At 48.7% G+C, this 20,867-nt stretch overlaps 2 protein-coding genes across 2 annotated transcripts; both read left to right on the top strand.

The window, feature by feature from the left end:
* The first annotated feature begins 4,701 nt into the window (after positions 1 to 4,701).
* Positions 4,702 to 8,661, top strand: LOC126046728 (keratin, type II cytoskeletal 3-like). Its single transcript, XM_049819517.1, has 9 exons — positions 4,702 to 5,316; positions 6,095 to 6,309; positions 6,505 to 6,565; positions 6,733 to 6,828; positions 7,005 to 7,169; positions 7,281 to 7,406; positions 7,640 to 7,860; positions 8,159 to 8,193; positions 8,300 to 8,661. The coding sequence occupies exons 1-9, from the start codon at positions 4,702 to 4,704 to the stop codon at positions 8,659 to 8,661; spliced, it is 1,896 nt and encodes a 631-aa protein (XP_049675474.1).
* Positions 8,662 to 13,635: 4,974 nt separating this feature from the next.
* Positions 13,636 to 17,607, top strand: LOC126046731 (keratin, type II cytoskeletal 6A-like). The gene is made up of 9 exons (XM_049819520.1): positions 13,636 to 14,262; positions 15,147 to 15,361; positions 15,557 to 15,617; positions 15,785 to 15,880; positions 16,057 to 16,221; positions 16,333 to 16,458; positions 16,687 to 16,907; positions 17,194 to 17,228; positions 17,336 to 17,607. The coding sequence occupies exons 1-9, from the start codon at positions 13,636 to 13,638 to the stop codon at positions 17,605 to 17,607; spliced, it is 1,818 nt and encodes a 605-aa protein (XP_049675477.1).
* The last annotated feature ends 3,260 nt before the right edge of the window (positions 17,608 to 20,867 follow it).

Genomic DNA, 20,867 nt, shown 5'->3' with positions numbered 1-20,867 from the left:
TGCAGTACATCCCGCTGCTTCCATTCACTAGCCTTTGGGGTGAGGGTAGGTGTGGGGCAAGCGGGACTCGTCCCGTGGCAGAGCTGGGGAGGGAGCATCTTCTCGGCACGTGGCCAGAGGGATTAACTGCCCCAGGTTGGAGCACCTGGGCAGCTTTGCTCACCTGGTAGCCCCAGGTGGGCCGTAAGCAGGAGCTCCCTCTGGAGCCACGGCTTCCAGTTGCGCTTGTCCTTGCTCTCCGTGACACCTGGTAAGACCTCATACACACGTGGACTTTCTCAAAGGAGAGCAAAGCTTGCTCTTCAGTGCCTGGTCCCCTGTGACATGGAACGAGATGTACTGTCCCCACCTCCCTTCCTCTTCTGTTTGTGGTATGCCCTACTTCCCTGGGATGTTGCCATTCTCAATAAATTGCAGAGAACATTCACGATGTCTTTGTGTCATTGCTTTGGAAGCCACTTCTAGGCAAGGAGGTTTCTGCTGTTGGGGAAGCAACTTGCTGGCAAGGTGTGGGTTGTTCTTCTGTTCTATGTGTCGTGACTGTGCTTTGAAGGGAACTGCACGGGTGTGTGAACGGAGCTAGGCAAGTGTCCAAGCATGGGTGTTGCCTCTTGACTCGCATCAGTCATTGCAGTGCCCGAAAACACGAGCCATACCTGGAGTGCTGGGGTCCTGGATGCTCAGTTCACACAATGTGCAGTAAAAGCGAGCAGGCAGGAGCACTGGGAGCCCGAGATGGAGGAATTCAGGAGGCCACTAAAGTTTTGGGCAGGTCCTGATATAGCCCCATCCTTGGGACCAAGTACAGTCATTTGCACAGCTGACGGCTTCATTTGTTGTGTCTGGAAACCTCTATCACAGAGGGGTCCAGAACCTTCTGAATCAATGAGCTGGCTACAGGCTCACCTGTGCCAATATTTAGGAGTCAGCCTTCATGCAAACTGAGGCACTCAGTGCCCCGTTGCTCGTGTCACATCTTACTGGAGTGGTCTGGTAACATACGAATTGCTGCTGCTCTAGGAAGGGGGTTTTCTCACACTCTCTCTCTTGGATTTCAATTTTTTAGAGCAGGAAGAACCTGTGTACAGGGCATGCTGCGTCACTAACAAAAAGCTGTGGGATTTATGCAGGAACGCTGACAGTGCGTACTGGCGAAACCAGTGGAGACCCAAACACGTTGATTGATGATGGAAATCGGCAGCAGCAGGGTGGGAGCAGACATCAGATCAGTCTGCTGTTGTCGGTTCATCTGAGTTTCCTGCCTTGGAGTGGACTTTGGTTTGTGGTAGGGGAAGGTGGCAATGGTAGGAGTCTTGTGGACAGCGGTGGGAGGGCGGGTTTCCAGCTGCCTGGAAGCATGGGTATGGATGTTGGCCAAGCACCTACCCCCTGGTGTGGGAGTAGGATGTGGCCAGGCAGGCTGCACAGCTCGGCACCCTACGAGCACCAGGAGTGCTTGAGAACCACTAACTCATCCTCCCCTTCCTTCACCAGAAGCGGGAACGTAAAGGCCTGGGAAGGCATGATTCATCCCAAACCCGTGGGCTCAGGTACCCATCAGCTCCCTGAAAAGCCGATTAATTCCCCCAGCGTCTCTTTGTTACGTGGAGAGTGAGAGGGAGAGAGTTGGTCTAGCTCCAGGAGGGGGGACTGGGAGAAGAGTGCTGGTGTGTTTGATCTGTGCCGTGCTTCGGTTCCTCCACCACAAGAAGAGATCAAAGAGAGAGAAACCACTTTCAGTAATGGTTCAGGAGTCCCACAACAACCTGCTGTGAGCAGCCAGTGTCCCCGTAGCAGGTCAGGAAGCTGCAGACCTCGGAATAGGTCCAGGCGAGGCAGTGGGGAATGGTCACAGGTCTCCTGGAAGAGGGACGTTGACTTGCTTTAGAGCCCCGCAGAAGTGCGCTAGAGCTGGGGAACGTGACTGGGTTTGGCCCAAACAAAAGACGATGAGAAGGCAATGCCTCTGAGAAGCTGGGGCTGTGCCAAGAGCACTTTTGGGTTTGGCTTGGGGCAAGAGTCACCTGTTTTCATTCTTACTTTTAAGACTGTTTCTTCTCTGCTTTAAAATCTGAAACACGGCTTTGTAGGCATTGTTGTGAGACGTCATTGCGACATCCTCCGCTATGCTCCCTCTTGAGTTTCACGCCAGAATTTCTTTGCTGTGTGAGATCCGAAGATGCAGCTTGGCTTGGTCTTCATCTGTATTTTCTGCAGAGTTTACATTTTGCCTGGTGTTGATGATTTTGCTGTGTACAACCCTTTGTGTAAGAGATCTAAAGGAATGGCTGGAGCCTAGGCTTGATATTGAGTCTTACCTGGAGAAGGCTGAAGTGACTCCAGGTTTGGTATAATCTTCGCATCTTGTCTGAAGACGTCAGGGTGACTCAATCTGGGCGTCTTATCTGTATGTGCTGAATGTGGTCAGCATCCAGGCATTTGGCTGACTTAACAGATCTTCTCCCTTGTCCTGGAGCCGCCATGTGGGATGTTACAACCAAGTCATGCTGCTTACTGAGAAAGGCAGCTACCATGCATTTGGCAATCTGGAGAGAGGCCATGAGAAGAGATGACCTCTTTTCTCTAACCCAAAATGGAGTTACCCTACATCTTCCCGGGACTGCTCACCATGAGCGAGTGCACTGGGTTGTAGAATGAAGTGGAGACCTTAACTCTCTGTCTTGGGGATGACAGCTGAGGAATAAGTCCCTCTTCATTCAAGCTGCTTTTGAAAGGGGAGGTGTCCCCGCCCTGCTGTAGGGATGGCTGCTCATTCTCCAGCTGCAGCCTGTTGCATCGGGCAGGCCACACACATCTGGATTACCCTTGGCCAACCATGACTTGAGTCCCCCTCAAGGCTAGGATAACCCTTGGCCAACCATGAATTGTGTCCTTCAAGGGTAGGATAACCCTTAGCCAACCATGACTTGAGTCCCCCTCAAGGGTAAGGATTTCCACTGCCCTACGCCCCGTCCTGTGAAGTGAAGGGACTGTGGTGTCCAGCAGCCTCTGTCTCAGTGGCAGTCAATGGCATTTATGTTTCTGATTGCTCTGGTGGCTTTTGAAAGTGATTCTCTGGGCTGGTTGTGTCTGTGGCTGAAGGCTGTTACCTAGTGATACCTTCAAACAACATTTAGTTGCACAAGTCTTACAGGAGATTCTGAAAACTCCTCATGAATGTATATGTTCATGATTAGGTCATTTGAATGACCTTAAATTCCTGTTCATTTTTGTTTTAAAGCTTTTGAAGATCTGCAATGTATATTTTCTCTGTCACTTTTTGTTTACTTGTGCTGGCTATTATCTAGAGATACTCTATATTTCATTCATTAACTTAAAGATATATTTGACTGATAATATCCAGACAGATAATACCTTCAGAATGCCTTTAAAATAGTATTTACAGATGTCAGTTTCCTCTTAACCAAAACCTATAATCTAGTTTCTTCAGAACACTGCACATCAGTAGCATTATATATTTTCTATCATAATCTGGAAATTTATGAGTAATTATTTACATGCAATCCAAAAATAAGCTTCTTTATTTCAGACACATCCTACAGAATACATTTCTAAAATATGTTCCTTTAGCAACAGAATATTTGAAATCAAGAGGATATACTATGCCTTAGAATTTGTAACAGCTCCATTTCTCAACAGTTTTTTCCACTTCAGTTGTTTCATCTTTGGAAATAACCAGGTAAAGAGGAGGTCAGCAACATTCATCTGAGCAGCAAGAACTCCTCACCATCTTGAATTGTTCATCTGTCATTCTGCTTCTGTAGTGCTTCTCTATCGGTCCCCAGTCATCACCACTGAAGCAGCTGTCCGACATGTCCCTTCGTTCTTGCACAGGTTGTCATTATCCATCGCCCTCAGAAGAGCACAGCGAAGGAGAGTGATGATTCAAGTTGTCTTCTCGCTCTGCTCCAGTATCATCCAAGGTCCCAGTTAGTTGTCACAGATTTGGGGAGATACAGTTGGAGGGAATTTAATCCACAGGTAGAAGACACTCCCATTCAAAGTGACACCACGTGCACTCCAGGGAGATGTTTTTCCTTTCTAGCAGGAGAATATGCTGAGTCTCTTCAAACTTTGGTGTCATGAGTTCATGTTCAAGATTGGGAAACTACTAAAATGCCAAAGGCAATTTTACATATAAAAAGGGGATTTAGGGTGTGTTTAAGGAATTGTGAAAGCTATATTATAGCTGGGATTTCATAAAAACTTCTCCTTTCACTGGAGTTTTGATTGGAAAGATCGGTATCTGGAATTATTGGGAACCATTAATGAAGGCTGGAAATCCAATAAGGGGCTGCAGAAAAGCGCATTATTGTAAAAGTTGATTCCAAAGATGTCATAAAGATATGAAAGTCCACTTAGTCATTGAGACCTGTTTCAATGTTCTTGTTCTTTTACTCACTTCTATATTGCAGGGTGTGTTTCTAGGCAGGCCCAAATATGGAAAAGCTCAGCTGAGAATCTGTCAACAACACTGTGCTGATGAAAATAATAAATTGGTTTCCACCTTCACGCCCATGCCGTCCCAGCCCACCTCCAGAAGCGAATAAAAGGGAGTGCCTGAAGCTGTGGAGTTAGAGAAGACGGTGCACACTTCTCTCTGCATCCATCCCTCAGCAGCACAGCTCCGCTGGTCTTTCTGCTCTTCTTGATTTTTGATTCTGCTTGGAAGAAACAGCCATGTCTCGGCAGTCTGTCTGCAGGAGCTTTGGAGGCGGGAGTAGAAGGGGCTACAGCTCTTGCTCTGCCATCGGTGGTGGCTTTGGAGGAGGTGGCGGCAGAAGCAGGATCAGTTACAGTTCATACTCCTCATCCAGGGGAGGTGGAGGAGGTGGACATTGTGGAGGTTTTAGCAGCAGGAGCCTCCATAACATGGGTGGCAGCAGAAGAATTACTGTGGGTGGATGCTATGGCGGTGGAGGATACGGAGGCAGAATGGGTGGCTTTGGTGGAGGCTATGGAGGAGGAATGGGTGGCTTTGGTGGAGGAATGGGTGGTGGAGGAATGGGTGGTGGAGGAATGAGTGGCTTTGGAGGAGGAATGGGTGGTGGAGGAATGGGTGGTGGAGGAATGGGTGGCTTTGGTGGAGGAATGGGTGGTGGAGGAATGGGTGGTGGAGGAATGGGTGGCTTTGGTGGCCCTGGCTTCCCTGGAGGCATCCACCCAGTGCAAGTTGACCCAAGCCTCCTGCGGCCAGTCCATGTTGAGATTGACCCCCAAATCCAGCAAGTGAAAAACCAGGAGAAGGAGCAGATTAAGACTCTTAACAATCAGTTTGCCTCCTTCATTGATAAGGTGAGAATTTAGGACTGTGATTGTTTGGAGGTGGGCATTTTAAATTACTTTCCTGTGGTGTGGAAAGGGCATTTTTTTCCCTACCAACAAGTACTTGTTAAAGTTTGCAAGACTGATGCCTTAGCAGAAAGTTGTTGTTAAGGTCTTTCTAAGTAATACTGAACAATAGACAAGGTTTTCATGCTAATGGAAGATTAAAGAGAACATCTGCAGGGCATTCTGTAGATTCTCTTGCCTAGTCATCTCTTCAGCCTAATTTCTAGTGATTCGGGGTAAAGTCATCATCGTCTATTTAGTTGTCCTAAGAGTTCTCATGACTATGCTTTTCTTTTTGATGAAACATTCTTTTCATGGAACTGATTCTATAAACTTCAGAGTGTTAAATACATTTCCACCAGTCTTGGTTATTTTCATTTCAAATAGAAACCAAAGAAGTACAAAATCCCTTGTAAAGAGAATTTACGTGAGGTTAGATGAAAAAAATAATTATTTTCTTGACTTCACTACTGCAAAGATGATACCAATGTCCAAAACTGATGCTATGGAAAATAGAGATGCTGTTTTGTATTGGCAACATCTGTTTATCCCAAAGTGAGAAGTTCAGAATGACTCAAAATTTAATAATGATTGTCATGCACTTTAGGAGCTTGGATGTTCGAATGAGCCATAGTTGAGGATTTGGGAAATGATTCCGTTGGCCTGCCAAATAAGGAGGAGGTTTCAGTAGTGTGATGTCTCCCCGGGTGAGTATCTCACACACCTCTTTGTGGGCTTTCAGGTCCGCTTCCTGGAGCAACAGAACAAAGTCCTCTCCACCAAGTGGGAGCTCCTCCAACAGCAAGGGCCTTCGGGGCCAAGGAAGAACCTCGATGTCATCTTTGAAAATTACATCCAGAACCTGAGGAGGAGGTTGGAGACTCTCCTGGGACAGAGGGGACAGCTGGAGTCGGAGCTGCAGAACATGCGGCAATACGTGGAGGAGTACAAAACCAAGTAAGTGCAGTGGCAGACTAAGGAAGAAATGAGCACCAAGACAGGAGAGCTAAGACAGCTTGGAGGTTCCCACACTGTCTTCCCTTTGCTGTGGAGCTCTGTAGAAATGGGGCCGAGGTTGCCATGGAGGGAAGGCAGGGTTCCACGGGTTGACTGATGAACAGTCCAAGAGACTCGTCTTGTCCCCTTCAACAGGTACGAAGAAGAAATCAACAGGCGCACCGCTGCTGAGAACGAGTTTGTGGTGCTCAAGAAGGTGAGTCACAGAGGGACCAGGAGAGAGGGGTTTTGGGGGGACAGGCTGCAAAGACATTGGAAGGAGGCAGCACCAAGACGGGCGGCTTCCAACAGGAGGCACTGGTTGTCAACAGCTCTTCTGGGATGGGACAAAGCTGTTGTCTATCTGTGTGATCTTTCCTTTAGGATGTGGACTGTGCCTACATGACTAAAGTAGAGCTGGAAGCCAAGGTGGGAGCTCTGACTGATGAAATCAACTTCTTGAGGTGCATCTATGAGGAGGTAAGAGCTCTCCCTTCCTCTGGGCTGGCTGGAGTTGCAATGAGGTGTGTGGTGGCCAAAGACACTGAGGTTGGACGTGGAGGTCCCATGTGGATTTGGTCTGGAGAGGCTGCCTGGACTGGCTGCTCTTTTCTGCCCTTCTCAGATGGTCAGGCTAACTCATGTCTTGGTTGTAGGAACTGGCTCAGATGCAGACAATCAGCCGGGACCTGTCTGTGGTGGTGTCCATGGACAACAATCGGCACCTGGATCTGGAGAGCATCATTGAGGAGGTCAGGCGTCAGTACGAGCAGATTGCTCAGAACAGCAGAGCTGAAGCTGAGGCTTGGTACCAGAGCCGGGTGAGTTGGGAAGCAGTCAAAGTCATGCCTTCCTTGGCACAGAACAAGGGAACCGCCTGAGTTCTGGATAGGTTGTGTCACTGACGGCTGCTTTTGTCTCCATGCCATCAGTATGAAGAGCTGCAGAACACTGCTGGAAGACATGGGGACAGCCTCCGCAACACCAAGATAGAGATCCAAGAGTTGACCAGGAATGTCCAGAGGTTGCGGGCTGAGATTGAGAACGTGAAGAAGCAGGTAGGGGTTGTTTGGTATCTTGTTGGGTAATGGCATCAGGCTGGGTCATGGCTGAGCTGGGTGGTGTGCTAAGGACAGCACGAGGGAAATGTAGTCATTGAAATTCAGGTCCTTTGGAGGAGATTGATGGTTCCTGCCTATTTTCTCTCCAGTCTGTGCCGTAAGGGCTGCTCCAGTGGGGGGTGTTTTTGCTGAAGGGAACTGAGAAAGTGCTTTTCTTTTTTCTTTCACAGAACCAGCAGTTGCAGGCAGCCATTGCCGAGGCTGAGGAACGGGGTGAGATGGCCCTCAAGGATGCTAGGAGGAAACTGGAAGAGTTGGAAAGTGCCCTGAGCAAAGACAAGGAGGAGCTGGCTCGCTTGCTGAAGGAGTACCAGGAGCTGCTGAACATCAAGATTGCGCTGGACGTTGAGATTGCCATGTACAGGAAGCTGCTGGAGGGAGAGGAGAACAGGTACCTCTCTGTCTATGTCTTTGACTAAATTCTTGACAGATTATACTATGTGCGGGTAAAATCTTTGCATACACTCTAAAGATAAATTTCGTGTCACTCACGTTCTAATTCTTAGCCTTAAGTACATATTCGGTATTTCTTATAAGAACGTTAAGTTCAAGGTTGCTCATTTGTTTCAAAGAATAATTAGGAAATTCAGAAAGGATAGGGTATATATAACTTGTAAAAAAAAGGGAAATTCTCAGCTGAAGAAATGTGCACTTCCCTTGGGATAAACAGGTTGTGTTTTCTTTCACAGACTGTGCAATGACGGCATGTCCAACGTCAATGTCTGTAAGTATCTGCATTTGTTTCCTTGAGGAGTAGTAGCAGACCATGTCTTTTTGGAGACACAGCCTGCCAGTGGACAGCCTGTATGTAACCTGTGCTTCTCTTCCAGCTGTGGTGGGCAGGACCAGCATCTCTGGAGGCAGAGGAGGCATGGGAGGAGGCTTCGGAGGCGGCAGCGGCATGGGAGGAGGCTTCGGAGGCGGCAGCGGCATGGGAGGAGGCTTCGGAGGCGGCAGCGGCATGGGCGGAGGAATGGGAGGAGGCCTCTGTGGAGTAGGAAGCAGCATCGGAGGTGGAAGCATGGGCGGCAGCTGTGGAATGGGAGGAGGAATGTACAGCGGTGGCTTCTCTTCTGGAAGTGGAAGGATGTGCGGCTCTGGAGGTGGCAACTTCGGCTCTGGTGGGGGATCGTCCTCCATACGGAGATGCGTCACGACCACCTCCGTCAAATCTTCAGGAGTGAGATTCTGAGCCCCCAGGCCAGCTTGAAAAAGGAAAGAAGCAGCCCCTCTCTTCTCCCGGCAGCAGCCCAACCTCCTGAAATCCAGCTCCGGTGTCCTGCAATGAAACGAACTGTGTCCCTCACGGCCCACCACATGCCAGCACGTCTACCTGGCTCGGTCCCATCAGGGGAGTCTCGTGGCAACGCCGCATCCCGTTAGCAGCCCTGGCGAGCTGCTCGTTAGCCCCAAGCCCCGTGATGAAATAACCGCCTGAGCAAAGAAAAGTCTCACACGTGGATACCCAGCACGGAGAGCTGATTTACAGGAGGGAACTGCTCCGCCTTTCTTGCTGTGTTGTACATTTCTGGCTGCCTCGTGGCAAACGTGTATAAAGCTCCTCTTTCTTCCTCTGTCCTCATGTCCCTTCCTCGATGGCCGTATCCCTGGGGTGCTTCTGCATGCAGTACATCCCGCTGCTTCCATTCACTAGCCTTTGGGGTGAGGGTAGGTGTGGGGCAAGCGGGACTCGTCCCGTGGCAGAGCTGGGGAGGGAGCATCTTCTCGGCACGTGGCCAGCGGGATTAACTGCCCCAGGTTGGAGCACCTGGGCAGCTTTGCTCACCTGGTAGCCCCAGGTGGGCCGTAAGCAGGAGCTCCCTCTGGAGCCACGGCTTCCAGTTGCGCTTGTCCTTGCTCTCCGTGACACCTGGTAAGACCTCATACACACGTGGACTTTCTCAAAGGAGAGCAAAGCTTGCTCTTCAGTGCCTGGTCCCCTGTGACATGGAACGAGATGTACTGTCCCCACCTCCCTTCCTCTTCTGTTTGTGGTATGCCCTACTTCCCTGGGATGTTGCCATTCTCAATAAATTGCAGAGAACATTCACGATGTCTTTGTGTCATTGCTTTGGAAGCCACTTCTAGGCAAGGAGGTTTCTGCTGTTGGGGAAGCAACTTGCTGGCAAGGTGTGGGTTGTTCTTCTGTTCTATGTGTCGTGACTGTGCTTTGAAGGGAACTGCACGGGTGTGTGAACGGAGCTAGGCAAGTGTCCAAGCATGGGTGTTGCCTCTTGACTCGCATCAGTCATTGCAGTGCCCGAAAACACGAGCCATACCTGGAGTGCTGGGGTCCTGGATGCTCAGTTCACACAATGTGCAGTAAAAGCGAGCAGGCAGGAGCACTGGGAGCCCGAGATGGAGGAATTCAGGAGGCCACTAAAGTTTTGGGCAGGTCCTGATATAGCCCCATCCTTGGGACCAAGTACAGTCATTTGCACAGCTGACGGCTTCATTTGTTGTGTCTGGAAACCTCTATCACAGAGGGGTCCAGAACCTTCTGAATCAATGAGCTGGCTACAGGCTCACCTGTGCCAATATTTAGGAGTCAGCCTTCATGCAAACTGAGGCACTCAGTGCCCCGTTGCTCGTGTCACATCTTACTGGAGTGGTCTGGTAACATACGAATTGCTGCTGCTCTAGGAAGGGGGTTTTCTCACACTCTCTCTCTTGGATTTCAATTTTTTAGAGCAGGAAGAACCTGTGTACAGGGCATGCTGCGTCACTAACAAAAAGCTGTGGGATTTATGCAGGAACGCTGACAGTGCGTACTGGCGAAACCAGTGGAGACCCAAACACGTTGATTGATGATGGAAATCGGCAGCAGCAGGGTGGGAGCAGACATCAGATCAGTCTGCTGTTGTCGGTTCATCTGAGTTTCCTGCCTTGGAGTGGACTTTGGTTTGTGGTAGGGGAAGGTGGCAATGGTAGGAGTCTTGTGGACAGCGGTGGGAGGGCGGGTTTCCAGCTGCCTGGAAGCATGGGTATGGATGTTGGCCAAGCACCTACCCCCTGGTGTGGGAGTAGGATGTGGCCAGGCAGGCTGCACAGCTCGGCACCCTACGAGCACCAGGAGTGCTTGAGAACCACTAACTCATCCTCCCCTTCCTTCACCAGAAGCGGGAACGTAAAGGCCTGGGAAGGCATGATTCATCCCAAACCCGTGGGCTCAGGTACCCATCAGCTCCCTGAAAAGCCGATTAATTCCCCCAGCGTCTCTTTGTTACGTGGAGAGTGAGAGGGAGAGAGTTGGTCTAGCTCCAGGAGGGGGGACTGGGAGAAGAGTGCTGGTGTGTTTGATCTGTGCCGTGCTTCGGTTCCTCCACCACAAGAAGAGATCAAAGAGAGAGAAACCACTTTCAGTAATGGTTCAGGAGTCCCACAACAACCTGCTGTGAGCTGCCAGTGTCCCCGTAGCAGGTCAGGAAGCTGCAGACCTCGGAATAGGTCCAGGCGAGGCAGTGGGGAATGGTCACAGGTCTCCTGGAAGAGGGACGTTGACTTGCTTTAGAGCCCCGCAGAAGTGCGCTAGAGCTGGGGAACGTGACTGGGTTTGGCCCAAACAAAAGACGATGAGAAGGCAATGCCTCTGAGAAGCTGGGGCTGTGCCAAGAGCACTTTTGGGTTTGGCTTGGGGCAAGAGTCACCTGTTTTCATTCTTTTAAGACTGTGTTTCTCCTATACTTTAAAATCTGAAACACGGCTTTGTAGGCATTGTTGTGAGACGTCATTGCGACATCCTCCGCTATGCTGCCAGAATCTCTTTGCTGTGTGAGATCCAAAGCTGCAGCCTGGCTTGGTCTCCATCTATATTTTCTGCAGAGTTTACATTTTGCCTGGTGTTGATGATTTTGCTGTGCACAGCTCCTTGCGTAAGAGATCTGAAGGAACAGCCGGCTGGAGCCTAGGCTGTCTATCGAGTTTTACCTGGAGGAGGCTGAAGTGACTCCAGGTTTGGTATAATCTTCGCATCTTGTCTGAAGACGTCAGGGTGACTCAATCTGGGCGTCTTATCTGTATGTGCTGAATGTGGTCAGCATCCAGGCATTTGGCTGACTTAACAGATCTTCTCCCTTGTCCTGGAGCCGCCATGTGGGATGTTACAACCAAGTCATGCTGCTTACTGAGAAAGGCAGCTACCATGCATTTGGCAATCTGGAGAGAGGCCATGAGAAGAGATGACCTCTTTTCTCTAACCCAAAATGGAGTTACCCTACATCTTCCTGGGTCTGCTCACCATGAGCGAGTGCACTGGGTTGTAGAATGAAGTGGAGACCTTAACTCTCTGTCTTGGGGATGACAGCTGAGGAATAAGTCCCTCTTCATTCAAGCTGCTTTTGAAAGGGGAGGTGTCCCCGCCCTGCTGTAGGGATGGCTGCTCATTCTCCAGCTGCAGCCTGTTGCATCGGGCAGGCCACACACATCTGGATTACCCTTGGCCAACCATGACTTGAGTCCCCCTCAAGGCTAGGATAACCCTTGGCCAACCATGAATTGTGTCCTTCAAGGGTAGGATAACCCTTAGCCAACCATGACTTGAGTCCCCCTCAAGGGTAAGGATTTCCACTGCCCTACGCCCCGTCCTGTGAAGTGAAGGGACTGTGGTGTCCAGCAGCCTCTGTCTCAGTGGCAGTCAATGGCATTTATGTTTCTGATTGCTCTGGTGGCTTTTGAAAGTGATTCTCTGGGCTGGTTGTGTCTGTGGCTGAAGGCTGTTACCTAGTGATACCTTCAAACAACATTTAGTTGCACAAGTGTTGTGGGTGATTCTGAAAATTCAAACATACATGCATAGTACACTTTGTAAGCTTAAATATAGTGTAATATTGGATTGCTGAAATGCTTAGAAGGTTTCAAATATATTTCCCTTGGCTTTTATTGATGACTTTCTGGAACTAAGCAGTAGGAAAATTTTGGTTTGTTTTTTTCTTAGATTTCACATGTGTAACTAAAAATATATTTGATTAATGAGATCCAGAATATATCTGCAAGATGTCTTTCAGGTGAACTTCCTACTTCATAGCCAGATAGCTTGTGCATGAAATTAATCATTATTGTTTTCTAGTTTGAAACAGCAGCTGCTGTCTTAAAAACACATTTTTCTAACAAGAATTTGGTCAGCACCCCTTCTCTCCCCCACCCCAAGTTTACTGTGATCAAAGGTGTGGGCAAAGTTGCCATACCTCTTTAAGCACACTTCATATACAGCAATACTTTAACTGTTATTAATTAAGAAAGCATCAGATCTTCTTCCACCTTTTAGTTGTCCCTTATTTCAGAATGATCAAGTATGATGAACTCAGCCTGACCATTTCCCTACCAACTTAAATAAAAAAAACCCAACCATTTTAACAAGTCACTGTTATCCCTATTTGCATTTCTCTGCTATTTGTCTGTCTTCAGTCGTCATTACCGCATGTAGTGCCTGAAGCGTCCTTTCAGTCCTCTGCAGGTTCGGCAATCCCTGTGGCCACCTGAAAAGCACAAGGAAGGAGCTTGGACATCGTTGTTCTCTTGCTCATTCCACTCTGGTGCTCAGAGTCTTGGTACGAGGTTATCTCAGACTCTGGGAGACACATTTTGCAGGAATGTGCACTAGAAGAAGGCACTCCCATCCCAATTGATGCTCTTAGGAAAGGAACTAAGCACCTCCTTTCCCGATAAAAAAAATGCTGACCATTGTTAAACGTTAATGTGTGGTGGTTTTGCTCCATACTGTGAAACTGTCTCTTGGAAAGCCATCAGCAATTTTCCACTTCAGAAGGAAATTTGGGGTGTGCTCAGGGGAATTGTGAAAGTCTCATTCTAGTTGGTTTTCACCAAAATGCTTTCCTGACATTGAGTGTCAGTGCAAAAGATCTAGATCCAGACAAACTGCAAAATCGTTAAGAACAGATAGAAAGGTGGGAGGAGGGAAGACATGACTACATCACTGTAAAACATATTTTTCCAGATGCCATAAAGATATGAAAGTCCACTTACTCATTGAGACCTGTTTCCATGCTCTTGCTCTTTTATTCTCTTCTGCATTGCAAAGCGTATTTCTGGGTGGAGTCAACAATTTGGCAAAAATCTGTTAACCGCACCAAGCTGATGAAGACAGTAAATTTGTTTCCTCTTCACGCCCTTGTAGACCCAGCCCACCTCCAGAAACAGATAAAAGGGAATGCCTAAAGCCGCAGAACCAGAGAAGACTGTGCACACTTCTCTCTGCATCTATCCCTCAGCAGCACAGCTCCGTTGGTCTTTCTGCTCTCTTCAACTCTGCTTGGAAGGAACAGCCATGTCTCGGCAGTCAATCTGTAGAAACTTTGGAGTCGGAAGCAAAAGGGGATACAGCTCTTGTTCTGCCATCGGTGGTGGCTTTGGAGGAAGTGGGGGCAGAACCAGGATCAGCTATAGCTCGTTCTCCACATCCAGGGGAATTGGAGGCAGCGGACGTTGTGGAGGTTTTAGCAGCAGGAGCCTCCATAACATGGGTGGCAGCGGAAGAATTTCCATGGGTGGCTCTTATGGCGGTGGATATGGATGTAGAATTGGTGGCTTTGGTGGAGGCTATGGAGGAGGATTTGGCAGCATTGGAGGAGGTGTCATTGGTGGAGGAATAGGCAGCTTTGGTGGTCCTGTGAGAGGTGGCCCTGGGTTCCCTGGAGGCATCCAACCGGTCCAGGTTGACCCAACCCTCCTGCGGCCGGTCCATGTTGATATCGATCCTCAGATCCAACAAGTGAAGTGCCAGGAGAAGGAACAGATCAAGACTCTTAACAATCAGTTTGCCTCTTTCATTGACAAGGTGAGAGGCTGTAACTGTATTTGCTTGGGAATGGGGACCCCGAGGAACTTTTCTGTGCTGTGGAGGGGGAAATATTGTCCTTCTTAGCTCATTGTTGCCAGGTCTGGAAGGCTGGTAGTGTTTCTATGGAGTGTCCTAAGGAAAAGTAAAAATTTTACATCCACAGAGAAAGCAAAGGACTTTCTCTAGGTTTAGTTGATCCAAATTATTCCTTAGGTTTTCTCTCTAGTGTTCTCTGTGCAGTCAGGCCAAACTGATCATGATATCGTCAGTTATCTTAAGCGGTTCTTTAAGTCTGTCCTTTTTCAAGGATAATTTCTTCTCAAGGATCTTAGACTGTAGGAACGAGCTTTCAATTAATTCCTGACTGTTCCTTATTCCAGATCAAGTACAGATGAGTATTCTTTAGACTGTCTGCACTGGGAGAACATTGGTTATAAATGTGCTTCATAGTTTTTTAAATATATGGCGTATATGCCATAAATATATGGCAGATACTTATTGTATCTGATAAGAGGAATGTTCTCCAATACTGAGACATACGGGATTTCATTCACTGGAAGGTAGAAAATGATCTGATGCTTCTGCAAATTAATGTGGGTCAAAATTTGCAATTGGAAATGACAATATACTGTAAATCTGGAGTGTAATAATTCCAATAGATAATAAATGTAGGAGGAGAAAAGAGGAGAAATTCAAGGATAATTGAAAAAAGAGGAGAAAGAAGGGATGAATCCCTCTCTTGGAAAACTGGCTTTCAACTAGCCACAGTCCTGTTGGAGATCTGGGAGATGATTCCGTTGGCCTGCCAAATAAGGAGGAGGTTTCAGTAGTGTGATGTCTCCCCGGGTGAGTATCTCACACACCTCTTTGTGGGCTTTCAGGTCCGCTTCCTGGAGCAACAGAACAAGGTCCTCTCCACCAAGTGGGAGCTCCTCCAACAGCAAGGGCCTTCGGGGCCAAGGAAGAACCTCGATGTCATCTTTGAAAATTACATCCAGAACCTGAGGAGGAGGTTGGAGACTCTCCTGGGACAGAGGGGACAGCTGGAGTCGGAGCTGCAGAACATGCGGCAATACGTGGAGGAGTACAAAACCAAGTAAGTGCAGTGGCAGACTAAGGAAGAAATGAGCACCAAGACAGGAGAGCTAAGACAGCTTGGAGGTTCCCACACTGTCTTCCCTTTGCTGTGGAGCTCTGTAGAAATGGGGCCGAGGTTGCCATGGAGGGAAGGTGGGGTTCCATGGGTTGACTGATGAACAGTCCAAGAGACTCGTCTTGTCCCCTTCAACAGGTACGAAGAAGAAATCAACAGGCGCACCGCTGCTGAGAACGAGTTTGTGGTGCTCAAGAAGGTGAGTCACAGAGGGACCAGGAGAGAGGGGTTTTGGGGGAACAGGCTGCAAAGACATTGGAAGGAGGCAGCACCAAGACGGGCGGCTTCCAACAGGAGGCACTGGTTGCCAACAGCTCCTCTGGGATGGGACAAAGCTGTTGTCTATCTGTGTGATCTTTCCTTTAGGATGTGGACTGTGCCTACATGACTAAAGTAGAGCTGGAAGCCAAGGTGGGAGCTCTGACTGATGAAATCAACTTCTTGAGGTGTATGTATGAGGAGGTAAGTGCTCTCCCTTCCTCTGGGCTGGCTGGAGTTGCAATGAGGTGTGTGGTGGCCAAAGACACTGAGGTTGGACGTGGAGGTCCCATGTGGATTTGGTCTGGAGAGGCTGCCTGGACTGGCTGCTCTTTTCTGCCCTTCTCAGATGGTCAGGCTAACTCATGTCTTGGTTGTAGGAACTGGCTCAGATGCAGACAATCAGCCGGGACCTGTCTGTGGTGGTGTCCATGGACAACAATCGGCACCTGGATCTGGACAGTATCATTGAGGAGGTCAGGCGCCAGTACGAGCAGATTGCTCAGAACAGCAGAGCTGAAGCTGAGGCTTGGTACCAGAGCCGGGTGAGTTGGGAAGCAGTCAAAGTCATGCCTTCCTTGGCACAGAACAAGGGAACCGCCTGAGTTCTGGATAGGTTGTGTCACTGACGGCTGCTTTTGTCTCCATGCCATCAGTATGAAGAGCTGCAGAACACTGCTGGAAGACATGGGGACAGCCTCCGCAACACCAAGATAGAGATCCAAGAGTTGACCAGGAATGTCCAGAGGTTGCGGGCTGAGATTGAGAACGTGAAGAAGCAGGTAGGGGCTGTTTGGTATCTTGTTGGGTAATGGCATCAGGCTGGGTCATGGCTGAGCTGGGTGGTGTGCTAAGGACAGCACGAGGGAAATGTAGTCATTGAAATTCAGGTCCTTTGGAGGAGATTGATGGTTCCTGCCTATTTTCTCTCCAGTCTGTGCCGTAAGGGCTGCTCCAGTGGGGGGTGTTTTTGCTGAAGGGAACTGAGAAAGTTCTTTTTTCTTCTTCAGAACCATCAGCTGCAGTCAGCTATTGCTGAGGCTGAGGAACGGGGTGAGATGGCCCTCAAGGATGCTAGGAGGAAACTGGAAGAGCTGGAATGTGCCCTGAGCAAAGACAAGGAGGAGCTGGCTCGCTTGCTGAAGGAGTACCAGGAGCTGCTGAACATCAAGATTGCGCTGGACGTTGAGATTGCCATGTACAGGAAGCTGCTGGAGGGAGAGGAGAACAGGTGAGACCTGCTGTCAGGTTGGTCTGGCCAACGTACTGTCTCTCATTGGGACAGGTTGAGGTTTAATCATCTCTCACAACCTATTGTTGATATCTGATTTACTTTCATTTTTTCCCCAAGTTTTTAAGCCCAGAATAGAAATTAGGTCCCCACAGGGAATATTTCTCAGTGGTTTTGAGTGATGTTAAATGAAACAGGAAATAAAAGGAGTTGTTAGGAAATTGCATGGAACTTAATTGCTTTCTATTTTATTAGATTTACAACTTGTGTTCCTTTCCCTACACAGGCTCTGTGCAGATAATTTGTCCAACGTAAATGTCTGTAAGTATCTGTACGTCGTCTTCTCTGCAGAATGGCTTTTACCCTGGGTTTCATGAGGACTCCCAGGCTGTCACTTGATGTACAGTGAGCCTGTCCTTCTCTTGCAGCTGTGGTAGGCAGAACCACCATTGCTGGAGGCAGAGCTGGTGGCTTTGGAGCCAGCAGTGGCATGGGAGGGGGAGTATGTGCGGTCGGAGGAGGAAGCATCATTGGAGGCAGCTGCGGAATGGGAGGAGGAATACTCAGCGGTGGCTTCTCTTCTGGAAGTGGAAGAATGTGCAGCTCTGGAGGTGGCAACTTCATCTCAGGGGGTGGATCCTCCTCTGTGCGGAGATGTGTCACAACCACAACGGTTAAATCTTCAGGTGTAAAATACTGAGTCATGACCTCAGTCCCTCCAAGGAAAGAAGCATATTTTCCTTTCTCCAGCCAGCAGCACAGCCCCTTCCATCCTGAACCAGTATTCAGCAAAGAAATGAACTGTTTCCCTTATAGCTCAGAACCTCCTTAAATCATCCTGCCCAAGGGGAGATTTGCAGCAAAACACCATCCTGTTGGCAGAGCTCGGCTCCTCTCTGAGCTCCACCAGCCTCCAGGGATGAAAGATCTTCCTTGAGGGTACCAGGGACTGCAGAGCTTATCTGAGCATCTTTTGCTGCGCTTCTTGCTGCTACCCCTGGCTGCTGCACTGGCTGAGGAGGAGCGTGTATAAAACTGCTCTTTCCTTTCACTTTTTAAGGTCTCTTTTTCAATGGCCGTGTTTCCTTTGCGACTTCCGCGCGTCCTGCATGTTACCCACATGCTTGTTTCAGCTATATCAGGAATTCACGTAAGCAGAAGAAACATGATAATGTCTCATAGTCAGATTTAGGAGGGAGAAACAGGTCTTTAGAGATGTCCACCTTCCCTTGGTGGAGTAATTTGGCAGCTTTAATATTTTATAGATCACTTTCCCTCTTCTCCTTCACACCTGACATATGTATGGCCTTATTGCAAAACTTCTGTTGCGTGAACCCTACTGCATGGTTGCTTTCTAGCAGCACCTCTTTCCTCCAAGTTCTTTCATTACCAATAAACTGCAGAGAGATGAAAAGTTATCCTTGTGTTGTCTTATCAATTAATGGTCCCCAGGGGAGGGAAAATACATTTTGTTCTTCACCATAAGGAATGGCAACGCCTACCGTGCTCTGTCCTATGGTGCAAATCTCTGAATGCCATGAACTGCCCAGGTGAGGTGAGGAGGAGGAAGATGGTCCTTCCCTCTCCTCTTAAGAGGTCTTGTCTTGCTCCTCCATAGTAGACTCCCCATCTGTCTGCTGGTTGGGAGGCTGTGAGGAGTGTGGCACAAGAAGGGAACATGCGATGTCAATCTGGTGGCCATGAGGTGGGGCGATTGCACTTGTCCCAAGCGTAGCAGGATGAAGTGTCCAGCCCTTAGTTGATTGGCACCTCAGCAGGTTGGGCCACCAGCAGGGACATTGTGGTTGGGACATAGCAATGAATGGCAGCAGTTGGTACATGGTGGTCTGAACAAGGCAGTTGTGGCAGTTGGACTGGGGTGGTTTGAACATGGCCATTGGGATGTGACAGATGGACTAGGACCAGTTTGAACATTGCTGTTGGGATGTGAAAGTTGGACTGGGGTGGTTTGAACATGGCTGTTGAGATGTGGTGGTTTGAACGGGGCTGTTGGAATGTGACAGATGGACTAGGATTGGTTTGAACATGGCTGTTGGGATGTGGTCGTTTGATGGTGACAGTTTGAAAACAGCCACTGGTATGTGGCAGTTGGAGGGTGGCAGTTTTGGGATGTGGCAGTTGGACTGGGGTGGTTTGACCACTGCTGTTGGGATGCGGCAGTTTGAACGCAGCCATTGGGATGCGGCAGCTAGCACCAGTCCTCCACACAGCTGTCATCCCAAGAAGACATGTGGCCAGCCCATCACCACCACGCAGTGGCTCAGTCCTGACGGTGCCTGGAGTTTCCACCCAGGCGCCCTGGAGGCCTCGATGGGGGACGACACCAGTGACAGGTCTGCAGTGGGCGGTTAATGCCCCAATGAAGAGTGGTTTTCCTCCACCCTTGGCTGGCACGAGGGCAAGCAGCACCATCTATCTGACGAGCAGGGCTCTTACATGGGCACTGGCACCTCATACGTGAGTGGTGGGAAGGCCTGAAGACGCTACGTGGACAGAAATTACTCATGAAAAAAAGCAGCGTGAAAGTATGAGACACAGCCTCAAACCTGCTATTATAACTCTAGATTGCCCAGCCAGGTTAGTCATTAGCCCTCTCTAAATAACATCCCATTGCAACCAAATTAATTTGATTAATGCTTGGCTGGATTCTTCTCCAGCATTGGGAGGAGCAAGAGCCAGAGTGGTAGGTGAATCAACCCTGATTGTACAGTAGTGCGTGCATTACCCTGGTGCAGTCTCAGTGTTTGTCAGATAAAAGTACGGAAATGGAGAAGATCCGTATTGCAGAGTCCTTGCCCCCTAAATGAACAAAACAAATAAGAAAGAAATGATAGTTCTTTTTTGAAATAGTGTTACTTTCATGCCGTTTTTCTTATTTTCCCCCAAACATTCTTTCAGTTGACACACTTGTCTTCTTAATCTGATGTTTATACGAGGTTATAATATGTTTTACTCTCTTGTTTGAATAAACAATGACACTTTTGATTCTAAAATTCATAGGCTGGGGATGGGAGAGACCAAGAAGTCATCTCCTACTTCCTCATCCCAGTGAAGAGTCCAAGGACAGGTACAGACTGAGACGGCGCAAAGCCCTAGAGCGTTCCTGGGGACTTCTGTGGGAGGATGGCAGAGAGGGTGAAGATCTCCAGTGTCTTGAAATCCAGGAAGCCAAAGATGCAGGCTTCATCCTGCAGAAAACCACAGGCTTTTTATAAGTTCCCTGAGTTTTTCCTGGAGAGGGGCCAGGCTATAACATGGAGGTTGCAGGGTTTATCTCTCCCATCTGCTGTGCTCATGAAAAACGGAGTAATGCTAATTGCTCAAGTGCATCATGCTTGAATGAAAGATCATAACAGCCCTGTGGCTGGGCTCCCTTTCATCTGCTCCATGGGGCATTCTGATAGCTGCTAGCTCTAGTGTAAAAGCAGATCCATATTTGCAGCAAAGGGGCCTGTTTTGCTTAAAATGAGTGGATTTACTTGTGAAACAGCTTCAGTGTGATCAAGCAATGATACGTCTTCAATATTATTTGGTAGAGCTGTTGCCATTTTGAATTTACAGGATAAAAAATACAGAATAAATATATTTCTTGTTGGTTTGTAAATTCTGGTTTTCTACAGCAAAGGGCGTGTGCCATCTGTGCTAATACAAAATCTGCTCCCAGGAGTCTCCTGCAGGCTCTGCTCGGGTGCTTACAAGAACCTGCCTCCATTTTCAGATCATTTCTGGCTTGCAAAGATTGGAGTTCAAAGTGAGATGGCAAATGTCTTACTCCTAGCAATTATCACTGAGTCTCTGTCACTCAGTCCGAGTCATGTGGGGTTGTGAGATACAGTCTGGGATTGCTGGCCTGTCCAGTCACCAACTGGTTTAGTGCAAGACCATTGGCGGCTAGATGCCCTACGGCTCTGAGGACAGTTAGGTCCCAGCTGGTGGGAC

This window comes from Accipiter gentilis, chromosome 16 (genome assembly GCF_929443795.1).
Source record: "Accipiter gentilis chromosome 16, bAccGen1.1, whole genome shotgun sequence".
Lineage (NCBI taxonomy): Eukaryota > Metazoa > Chordata > Aves > Accipitriformes > Accipitridae > Astur > Astur gentilis.
The sequence above is the reverse complement of the archived record's forward strand: the minus strand, read 5'-3'. Positions and strand labels throughout refer to the sequence as shown.

Excerpts from the sequence above, each read along its gene's own strand:
- LOC126046728 (XM_049819517.1), top strand. The coding sequence starts at position 4,702 with ATGTCTCGGCAGTCTGTCTGCAGGAGCTTTGGAGGCGGGAGTAGAAGG. Across the intron at positions 6,310-6,504 it reads GTGGAGGAGTACAAAACCAA|GTACGAAGAAGAAATCAACA; the intron begins GTAAGTGCAGTG and ends CCCCTTCAACAG. Across the intron at positions 7,861-8,158 it reads CTGGAGGGAGAGGAGAACAG|ACTGTGCAATGACGGCATGT; the intron begins GTACCTCTCTGT and ends TTTCTTTCACAG.
- LOC126046731 (XM_049819520.1), top strand. The coding sequence starts at position 13,636 with ATGCCTAAAGCCGCAGAACCAGAGAAGACTGTGCACACTTCTCTCTGC. Across the intron at positions 14,263-15,146 it reads TTGCCTCTTTCATTGACAAG|GTCCGCTTCCTGGAGCAACA; the intron begins GTGAGAGGCTGT and ends GTGGGCTTTCAG. Across the intron at positions 16,459-16,686 it reads TTGAGAACGTGAAGAAGCAG|AACCATCAGCTGCAGTCAGC; the intron begins GTAGGGGCTGTT and ends TTTCTTCTTCAG.